Raw genomic sequence first — 11,002 nt, forward strand, 5'->3', positions numbered from 1 at the left:
TGATAAATAAACTCGTATAAACTAACCAACACAATGAACAACTAATTCTTATTTAAAAAGTGTACATTTCAAATGTTAAATAATTAAAAGCAAACTATTATTTTATTATCAATACTTTTAAATAGAATATTATTTCAACATAATAATGACTAATTAATCACTCGCAGGTAATAACTAATATAAATGGAAGCATGATTCCGAAATCTACAAATTTTCTTTACGTCAATGTACGCGTATGATAATAATCATACAGCCCTGTGTATGCCAGCAACCAATGTAGTCAACACACTTGCTCAGGCTACAGTGATGTAGGTATACAGACGATGTCTACCGTTTGCAATTGACGCGTTTCATCTCGTTCTTTGCCTTTAAGTGAACGAATATGGATTAATCAGTGATTTATTTGTGTATATCTCGTATTAGACTATACTAGCAAATACGATTAAACAGTGAGAAAAGAAGTATTTAGATAAATAAGATGCCTAAAAGGTGAGAGAGAAAAGAAACGCAGAGAATAGATGCACTGAAGTTGTGTGTGCATTTGAATGTTCACTGTGTGATGCGACGACGGAAAGAAAGGGAGAAAAAAGGAAGAAAGAGATAGAATAAAACATTGGGTGAGAGTGCGAGGAGAAGGGGCTTAAAAGATGGCCGTCCTGAAACATATGACAAAGAACGGCGGGCAACCGCCGCAGCGGAAAAGAATTATCACGGAATGTGTTTCACGGTATCGTTGATCCTCGTCCTCGCGTAGAGGTGTGGTGATATTTCGAGTAAAAGGGATCGTGGCTATAAAAGTCAGTGATCCTGTTAGCAAAGGAGCCATGACTACGTGTAAAGAATGGGCTCGATTGCATCGGTGTTGCAGTGGCATTGCTCGGAGTGCGCTCTGATAAATCCAACGGAGAGCACGCGATGCGCCAGGTGCGGCCTTACTCGGCTTAGGAGTGATGAGAAAGCAAATCTCAGGCTCGGCCTGAGCTTGGATCGCAAAGTTCCCGAAGAAAAAGAGGAGGAGGAAAAGCAAAGAGACGACGAGGAAGGTGACTCTTCCTCGGTCTCTGTTCCGCCAACACCTCCGCCGAAACTTCGTTTGGAGAAGCCAGCAACGGGCGATACGCGTCCGGCAACTTATCAATACGTCAAAACCGATCTCATACATCGGTGAGAAAATTGTTAACTCATCTCTGCTCTGTCCGCAACCCCCTCCCCTTCCCTACCCCCATCTTCGATTTCTCGCGTGTTTGTATACAGTCTACCGAACTCTCCGCAAAATCTTGTCGACTTCTCCTCGAATGTAATACTTATCAGTTCGTATCAGTGCGATCATTTTGGTGTAATATCTCATTTTTTGAGCAAAGGTATTTTCATAGTATGAGCTTTCCTCTACCTCTCACTGAACAAGTTTAATTTGTGCCAAGGATTTCACACAATGCACAGAACAATGGTTTGTAAGGGGAATATAATACAAATGTTTATTTGTTGCATGTTCGCATAAACGTAGATATGACAAGTTACTATTGCATCTACGAATACAGGCTTTCGCATTCACTATTGATACAATATACTTAGAATAATATCAAAGTTAGCATATATTTTTTCATAGTTGTTATCCTTTCTTTTATGTTTAGGTAGAGTTTTTTTCATATCTAGGAAATAATTAAATATATAGTTTCATTATAAAAATGTTATATATTCTTTGACTCTTTCCTCTTCCTTAATTTTATTATGTTATCATATATGCCAATGGCTGTTGTCCATTTAATAATTGTTTATTATTTTTCATATCGACTTTTAGCTCAGAGGGGAATTTAATTCTACTCAATAATCATATAAAGAAATCTCACCATGATTCGTGGAATGGAAAGTCTTGTAAAAAAGAGCCAGTTAAAAGATCTTCTTCTCTACCTTCCTTAATAACACAATGGACTTGCGTTCGTTGTTTGTTAGACAACAGCTGCAGTTCTGGTATAATTTGCATAGCTTGTGATGCAAATTCCTCTATAGCTGAAACTGGCAAAAGACAGATTGGAGCACGTAAACGCAAAAAATTGAATTCACGTAAAACAAATCGTCTCAAAACTGCATCCGAACTTCTGGCCAATATTTTAGATGATGTCAATGCAACAAGTTCTTCTACAAGCGATGCAAGAATTATCAATAAGGGTATAAATTATTTCATTTATTTTTTAATACTATTTTAATAATATTTTGAACAAGATTGTGGTACAAATATTATATAGCTTATCTGTACTCTATAGATATGGCACAACTAACAAGTATAAGTCGTAGTGAAAGGAGACAAGATAGAGAAGACTGGACCTTGCCACCAATAGAAACTATGGAGTCTACTACACTTTCCTACACAAATACCACTGATACCTCTCAACGTTCACCAAAAAGACATAGTCCTTCAATTTATGAAAGAGTCAAATCTAAAGTTAGTCGCTCTTTATCTAATGGATCTGTTGTACATAAATTATCTGAACATGCAATTCAAAGACCAACAAGTTTAGTAGTCTCAGAATCTCAACAGGATGATGCTCTCTGGAGTTGTGATAATTGTACTCTTGATAATGCTCCTGGCCTAGAACAATGCGAGGCATGTGAAGCCCCTAGAAGTCCTGCTCCTTGCAGTGGAGTAGTTATCAGTGTACCTGCCTGGGAACCACGTGCTCTATCTTCTGCAGGTCCATTGTTTTATAGACGATCTTTTTCTGATGTCGAATCCGTTACAAATGTATCTCGAAAGAAAAAGATCGTCAATCGTAGAAGTCTCAATGAGGATGAACCACCTGCAGTACCACCACATTCTGTTGGTTTTAGTACAAGACCAAAATATTCTTACATTGGAATTACCGACCCTGATATACCGCCGCCATTGCCAAAAAAACAAAATAATAAATTAGGTCTTGTACCCACAAAAGCACATAGCGAAGCAACTAGTCCTGTCGGTGATGTACCGAATGTAAGCTCGTTAAAACGTATGTGGACTTGTCGGAAATGTTCTTACGCGTATAATCCTTTATGGTCAACTGGTTGCGATATATGTGGATCTTCTCGTTCACCGCCTTCGTTAATGCAACCTAGTCTAATAACGGTCACAAAGGATGAAACGAGTTGTTCAATGCATTCACAATCTCCAATCGTAGTATCCAGAGATAGTGTAAGATACATTCCGCAGAAAACTGCTACATTGGCTACAGCAGAATCTGATTTAGAAGAAGTTGATCCACCCTCCCCAGTGTGGACTTGTAAAAAATGTACATTATTAAATGCCGCTTCGCGAACAACGTGTGAAGCGTGCGGTGGTTCAAAGCTTAAAAGTATCATGCATTTAGAAGACGCTACATTACGAAAAGGAGAAAGCTGGGTGTGTCCATCGTGTACATTAAGGAATCCGCTATCAGCACAAACTTGTAATGCTTGTAAGACTTTAGCAGATTTTCTAGATGTACCAAAGGATAGCAGATTTTTTGGATCAAGAAGTCCGAGTCCAAGACTTTGTTCAACCCCTATAAATTCAAAAGTTGTTACTCCAAGACATAGGAATTCTGTAAGAAGAAATGGTTCTTCAATTGGAGATAAAAGACATTCGAGAATTAGAGATTCCACTCATGGTCAAGTATGATTCTCTTATAGCTGTTTTACATATATTTATTAGTAAAATATTCGAATATATATATTATCCATATATTTTTCTATTAGCTTTCATCTTCTATGTAAATTTATTATATATGAAACATTTCAATGTTTCCAGTGGCAGTGTAAACTGTGCACATATGAAAATAAGAGTACAAACGGAATTTGTGAAATGTGCCAAATCTCAAAAAATTTATCTCAACTACCAGGTGAAAGGCCTAGAATTATTGAATCTGGCATAAGTACACTTACAATGCAACGGCAAGAAAGCGTAGTTATGGAGAATTTAAGACAAATTGAGGAAAGAGAAGCATTGGAGAAATGGGAGCGAATTGTTCGCTACTGCAAAGAGGTATATTGATCATAAATTATATCATATGAACAAAGGACGATTTTTTACGATCAAAGATGTTTTTGATTTGATAATTTGTTTTTATATATGTAAATTACATTTGAAAAATATAATTATACTTTTTCTTTTTTGCATTATATATTTTTTCACATCAATTGATTTTTATTTTCCCTATTTATATTAATTTCTTATTTTTGTATTATAATACTAATGAGAAAACAAGGAGAAAATAAATGTTTTAGTGAATATCTTTAGTTTATGAAATATAAAATGCATGAAGTTCAAATCCAAATAGTTCATAATATTTGTTTAAATAAATTGAAAATATTTTCGACTAGTATATTTTAAATGCAAGATTTCCAATAATAACTAATTTACTTATCTTATAGACAAATGAACCTTTTGTCGATGACTCATTTCCACCAGCTCCAAAATCTCTATATTACAATCCAGCTGAAACAAAAGATAACCATGTTGTTCAATGGAGAAGGCCTCATCAAATTAATGTTGATTCTACAGTTGATTCCAAACTGCCTTGGGCTGTTTTTAGGAAACCCTTACCTTCTGATATCTCACAAGGTGTATTAGGAAACTGTTGGTTACTTTCAGCTTTAGCTGTTTTAGCTGAAAGTGATGAGCTTGTAAAGAGAGTCTTAGTAATGAGGGAAACCTGCCCAGAAGGAGCTTATCAAGTAAGATTATGTAAAGATGGAAAATGGACCACAGTACTTGTTGATGACTTGCTACCCTGTGATAAAAGAGGCCATCTTGTATATTCTCAGGTTTATATCTTAGCATTATAAGTGAGAAATTATTACTTCTTTTTCTTCATTCATAATTTTGATAAAATACATTGTAGGCAAAAAGAAAACAACTTTGGGTGCCATTAATTGAAAAAGCAGTGGCTAAAATTCATGGTTGCTATGAAGCTTTAGTATCTGGACGTGCAATAGAAGGTCTAGCAACACTTACAGGTGCCCCTTGTGAGAGTGTGCCTTTACAACCATCCGCTTTGCCAAGTGAAGATGAACTTGATAAGGATTTAATATGGGCACAACTTTTATCTTCAAGGCAAGCTATGTTTTTAATGGGTGCTAGTTGTGGAGGTGGTAATATGAAAGTTGATGAGGAAGAATATCAACGTAAAGGTTTAAGGCCAAGGTAGAAAAAGTTCGACAAGAGTTAAAAATTTTAAGTATACTTATTTAGTATCCTATAAAAAACTTATTGTATTTTTTCTAGGCACGCTTATTCTGTTCTCGATGTACGGGATGTACAGGTAAAAAAATACACATATTTATAGATACATGATTAAAAACTTACAAGTACTTTGAGTAATATATTTGATAGGGAATACGATTATTGAGATTACGTAATCCATGGGGTCACTATAGTTGGAAGGGTGATTGGTCTGATGATAGTCCTATTTGGACACCACAATTGCGGGAAATGCTCATGCCACATGGTGCTTCTGACGGTGTTTTCTGGATTTCTTTTGACGATGTATTGAAATATTTTGATTGTATTGATATTTGTAAAACTAGAGTTGGGTGGAGTGAAGTTAGATTACGTGGGACACTTCCACCTTTATCATCTCTCAGACATTTATCATGTGTACTTTTAACGGTACTAGAACCTACTGAAACAGAATTTACTTTATTTCAAGAAGGGCAAAGGTAAATTTTATTATCTCATTTTATATACGTTTGTATAATTATATCAAATATAAGAATATGGTCTATTATACTTACATATATATTTAGGAATTCCGAAAAATCACAACGTTCTCAGTTGGACTTGTGCGTAGTTGTTTTTCGTACGCGTTCACCAGCAGCACCAGAAGTGGGGAGATTAGTAGAACATAGTAAGCGACAAGTACGTGGATTCGTTGGATGTCACAAAATGTTAGAGAGGGATTTGTATATTGTTGTATGTTTGGCCTTTAATCATTGGCACACAGGAATGGAAGATACTTCCAGTTACCCTGAGTACGTTCTTGCCATTCATAGTTCAAAGAGATTATTAGTTGAGCAAATTTCCCCGCCAGCATTTGTCTTAGCTGATGCTATAATAAGTTTAACTCTAGCAAAAGGACAGAGACATGAAGTAAGAATATTTCTGTAACTTGCAACTTCAATTTCAATACTGTTCGTGTATCTCTAAATCCCAGTATTTTGTAAAATATTTATATGTAGGGAAGAGAGGGAATGACTGCTTATTACTTAACTAAAGGTTGGGCTGGACTTGTAGTAATGGTAGAAAATCGTCATGTAAATAAATGGATTCATGTAAAATGTGACTGCCATGAAAGCTATAACGTTGTGTCCACAAGAGGACAACTCAGAACTGCCGATAGTGTTCCCCCGCTACACAGGTAAAATAGATCTTTCTCTTGTACGTGCTCCTGAAATCAACATTCATGACAGATCATTCGATAAATTTTTTTATTGTAGACAAGTCATCATAGTTTTAACACAATTGGAAGGTAGTGGAGGTTTTTCGATAGCACATCGACTTACGCACAGACTAGCTAACAGTGGAAACTTGCATGACTGGGGTCCGCCAGATACTCAACATTGTCCTCAAATTGATACTCAAGTCGAAGGTTTACATAGTCCTCGTTTAATCACGTGAACGAATGAGTGATTAATAACAAATAGGACAATGTTTAAATGTATCTCGTTTGTCAAGTAAGAGATTTATTATGTACTCGTGATATCCAGAAATTTACCAAAGCAAGCTAGAAAGATTTTGGTACAGAAGAAATAGTACTGAAACTATAATACATTCTGTGCTTTCTAGCTATTCATGTTGTATGAAAATTTTTAGCATTACGACAAGCTCACTATTGGATATACTACAATAATTAACAATTAATATACAATGATTCTCTCTCTCTCTCTGAGATCAGTGGTTAGAAATATTTTTTTTTAATTAGGTAGAAATCATTCGTTGTATCAATGAAAATGAATATACTTTAAAACTTGCGTGCAAATTAAGCATTTCTACGGGAACCATTGATCCATAAAGAAGACTTAAGGGAAATTAAATATTTATGGAAGAACAAATTAAACACATTGCTTGTTATATAAAAAAAAATTATTTTCTCAACGTAACATATAAGCACCATAAAAAGTAACAAAGCGTAAAAGTTATACAGTAATAATATATGAAGTGAAATAAATAACAGCCATTGATAATGAAAAACATATACACTCTTTTTGGAATTGCTTAGAGTATGGTATAACTATGGGTCGAAATTTTTTCAATTTTTGCATCTCACAAGTCGATCCTATTTTCGGATACACAGACCGTATTCAGAACCCACATTTAAAAGTACATGTATTGTATATTGTGTATGAGAGCTGATGTTACTGGCCGTTTAAGTGAGGGTTTCCGAATATTGGTCACATCGTAAAACTTTTATCTCATCTGAACTTTTGTTGTTTCCATCTTGTAACTGGATGGAGTGCTTGTGCTAAAAATGGACGTAGCGCATAGCTACAGAACCAAAAATCTCTCTGAAAGTTTTACAGTATAGTGACGCGTTCACTGCCATTTTGTGCAATGTACGTTTAACTTTATTGTTGTTAAAAATTTTTGTAGCGAATTATTAACAAAATTATTATCACTGATTGTTGTATGTATATTTTATGTTCATTTAACTTATAATACATATCTTGAACTTTATACATACACAAGTGTGGCAGTTAACGAGTTAGTCAATTTTATAAGTCTTGTACATTTTGTAATCATGACATCAGAATAGTCGTCTACGAGGCGCAATCATTTATAAATTTTTTTTACATAAATAGATTTGTGTTTTATTTTTATACATATACATATATGTGTTTCATCTATAAACGAAACAAATAAGTATTGGATAATGAAATATATGAATCATTTTTTTTCAATTTGAAAAAAACGTATTTAGCAAATTATAATCTCACGTAAAAAGGAAATTACAATTTAATAAAACATTCCCTTCTTTTTAAAGAGAAAGATTGCTAAATTGAAAATTATATGTATGTTACAAGTATATCTCCTTTCGAATAGCATAAAATAATTCAAAAAATTGTTATTGAAATTATTGCATTAATATATGATTAATTTAATGTTAAAACTGTATACAAAAGAGTGAAGCTATAAGTTTTGATTCTTATTAATGTTGTACCAACCGATAATTTTAAATATGTCTATTACATGTATTAAATGCGATGTATGTTGGCACACTTTTTAATTCTTTCTTATGCATATTATGCAGGACGTTAATAAAAATCGAGAACATTTTTTTTCTTTCAAATATTAATTATATGCGTGTAAACCATGAAAAAGTTTGTATAATCTTGTATCTAGAGCTGTTGAGTACCCGAAATATTCGAATATTCGAAATCTAAATTGAATTAATTGATTCGAATATTCGATTAATTGAGTACTTCGAATAGTTCGACAAAATTCACGTTCATTGTTTCAATTGAGATCTTTTAAATATTGCAATTGTTTAAATCTATTTTAACGAATTTAATTTGTACACTATTTAAATCTATTAAAGAATATCGAATTTTCTTGAACTACTCGAATAAGCAAATTGATTTCGATATGTATTTTTTAAGTATTAGAACAGCTGTATTTGTATTTATGAGTTGAAAACTTTATGTGTTATGTTACAAGGAAACAAATTTTTTCTTCATGTATGCATAAATGGCATTCATATTTAAAGGACATCTAATTAAAGATAGCTGTGAATAAAAAAAACAACTCGTTTATATATATATGTACACACACACATATATATATATACATGAACAAATTATTTTTTAAATTAAATTAAAAATTAATGTGTATTATTTTAATCAATGTATTAATTTAAGTAATGTATCTAATATTTATTAATATTCTCTATAAAGCATAATTAAAAAGATAAGCACTTGCAGATACAAGTTTATATGAATTTTCTTTCATACTTATTTGTATGAAAGTTAAAAAATATTTTTGATCTTTACCGATATACTGTGTATTATATAAACTAGCAAACATCCAGTTTTATATGGAAAGCTCGGTGCTTTGGCTTTAACATTAAACTGCCATGTTCCATGTCCTTAAAGAATGGTGAAATTGGCACTGAAATGTTCTTTTGATGGCAGTTGGATCTGATTGACAATTTGTCTAATATTTTCTATACATATTGAATGTGGTAATGTGACAATATCTCATGCTGTGATCAGCTATAATGACGTTTTTTGTCATTAAAATGTCAGTTAAAAAATGTCCTCATAAATGAAAAGGCAGCATTATAAATATTATTTCAATGATAGTACAAAGTATTTATTATATGTGCATTTGCTTAATTCAAATGCAAGAAAAGAAACAAGTTATGCACATAAGCATTATGAGACTTATTGGCAATAACTTTCTTAATTAGATCAGTTATATATATTTTTTTAAATAAAACATTCCTTACATTTATTTACATTCTCCTATTATCCATTTAAAAACTCTGATTACTTGCATTAATACATTTACTTCTGTGTTCCATATATTCTGTTCCTAATATATTTGATTCCTGTCGGTATAAAATTTAACTTTTAATAATTGTTAATTGAGTTCCGCTGGAAGCATTGCTTTCTCTTTGACGCAATGAAAGGAAATTATTTTTATTCAACGGCTTCAAACAAACGGATCTAACTGTTGAATGTGGCCTAATAATTTTAATATAGGAACTGTTTCTGATTTATTTAAACTAAATCGTATTTAAAGATATCAGAACCCCTTTCATTCACTTTGTGATAATATTAAGGCAATCATTTATTAAAGGAAACCCTTTAAAGCAAAAAGGAAATGTTTTTGTTATTAATATAAATCAGTTTTCCTAAGTTTAAACAGTGATTAAAATTTATGTAAGTGTTAGACGCAATGAAAAAAATTATTCTCATAAATAAACTATACTATTTGCACTAGTTTCTGTTCAAATGGCCTTAATTTACAGACAAAAACATTTAAGATAAAATGGAGACCTATATTTATGCATTTTCTTAAAAAATATAAAACAAGTAGCAGGTAACTTATATTGTTATAGTAATTTTAATTTGAATCAACAGATTCGACTGCTATGCTCTAAATGGTAATTTAAAGCATCAATTAAATTGCACCATTGTTCAAAAACTTTAGGATAAGTCCCATCGGTGCATGTACACAAATGCAAAAACAACAATGCTAAAGCAGATGACACAATTAAATATAACGCCTAATTCCTCTATTTTCTTCTGTTTCTTCTTGTTTTACTTTTTAAGCATAACTTGCATCTGCATAACGTTAAATTAAAAGAATTTAAGGTAAAACTTAGTGCCATACCAAAGCATAACAAAAAAAAAACCTGTAAACAAATATTTAATCAATAATGATTTATAGAGGCCCATTCCGTTGTCACAATGATATTATAGTACTTTTTCTCAAAGAAAAAAAATATTCTATTTTAAATATTGTGTGTGCGAGTGTGCATGTGCGTGTGTTTCCGCTCGCGAGTGTGTGTGCGTGTATAATTACTGAGAAAGAATTATAAATATTTCCATTTTAGAATATGACTACTGTGGCTTCGACGGTACTATCAGAATAATGGATATAACGTATATTTAATGTTTGGATTTTGATTGTTAAAACTTTAAAAAAGTTTCGAAAGCACGAAGTGACATTATTCTGAAAGCAACGTTCGTAGTTGATTATGCACAACGCTACGGCGAATGAACAAGTGTGTTTGGTATTTTAGAAAACTGTCTTTGTGGATTTGAGCGTTTTAAAAAAGAATTCAATTTGTATATAAAATGAATTATTTATTATAATTAAGGGATGGGTGAAGCTGATTAATTTATACACTGCTTGTGGTACACGTAAGTTGTTTTGCATATGCTTACACAATTTTGTTGAGACAGCGCTTAAACCGATTAAAAAGTAAGAAATAGAAAATTATATATAGCAAAATTAGTAATATATCGAAGTCGAAGAAATGCCGGT

The 11,002-nt window shown here is 32.5% G+C and overlaps 1 protein-coding gene across 3 annotated transcripts; it reads left to right on the forward strand.

Moving 5' to 3' along the window:
• The first annotated feature begins 205 nt into the window (after nucleotides 1-205).
• LOC122574682 (calpain-D-like) lies at nucleotides 206-8,224 on the forward strand. Of its 3 annotated transcripts, XM_043742559.1 has the most exons (12): nucleotides 214-1,164; nucleotides 1,799-2,166; nucleotides 2,244-2,440; nucleotides 2,537-3,625; nucleotides 3,761-3,994; nucleotides 4,384-4,776; nucleotides 4,854-5,155; nucleotides 5,237-5,273; nucleotides 5,345-5,670; nucleotides 5,758-6,100; nucleotides 6,190-6,368; nucleotides 6,448-8,224. In XM_043742559.1, the coding sequence occupies exons 1-12, from the start codon at nucleotides 842-844 to the stop codon at nucleotides 6,626-6,628; spliced, it is 3,972 nt and encodes a 1,323-aa protein (XP_043598494.1). In that variant the 5' UTR covers nucleotides 214-841; the 3' UTR covers nucleotides 6,629-8,224. The 3 variants fall into 3 exon arrangements, with proteins under 3 accessions (XP_043598491.1, XP_043598494.1, XP_043598493.1); XM_043742556.1 differs by having other exon boundaries at nucleotides 206-1,164; nucleotides 2,244-3,625; XM_043742558.1 differs by having other exon boundaries at nucleotides 252-1,164; nucleotides 2,262-3,625.
• Nucleotides 8,225-11,002: the final 2,778 nt, after the last annotated feature.

Source organism: Bombus pyrosoma, linkage group LG14 (genome assembly GCF_014825855.1).
Source record: "Bombus pyrosoma isolate SC7728 linkage group LG14, ASM1482585v1, whole genome shotgun sequence".
Taxonomy (NCBI): domain Eukaryota; kingdom Metazoa; phylum Arthropoda; class Insecta; order Hymenoptera; family Apidae; genus Bombus; species Bombus pyrosoma.

Coding starts and splice junctions, on each gene's coding strand:
- LOC122574682 (XM_043742556.1), top strand. CDS start 842: ATGGGCTCGATTGCATCGGTGTTGCAGTGGCATTGCTCGGAGTGCGCT. Junction 3,995..4,383: donor TTGTTCGCTACTGCAAAGAG/GTATATTGATCA, acceptor CTTATCTTATAG/ACAAATGAACCTTTTGTCGA. Junction 5,274..5,344: donor TCGATGTACGGGATGTACAG/GTAAAAAAATAC, acceptor TATATTTGATAG/GGAATACGATTATTGAGATT.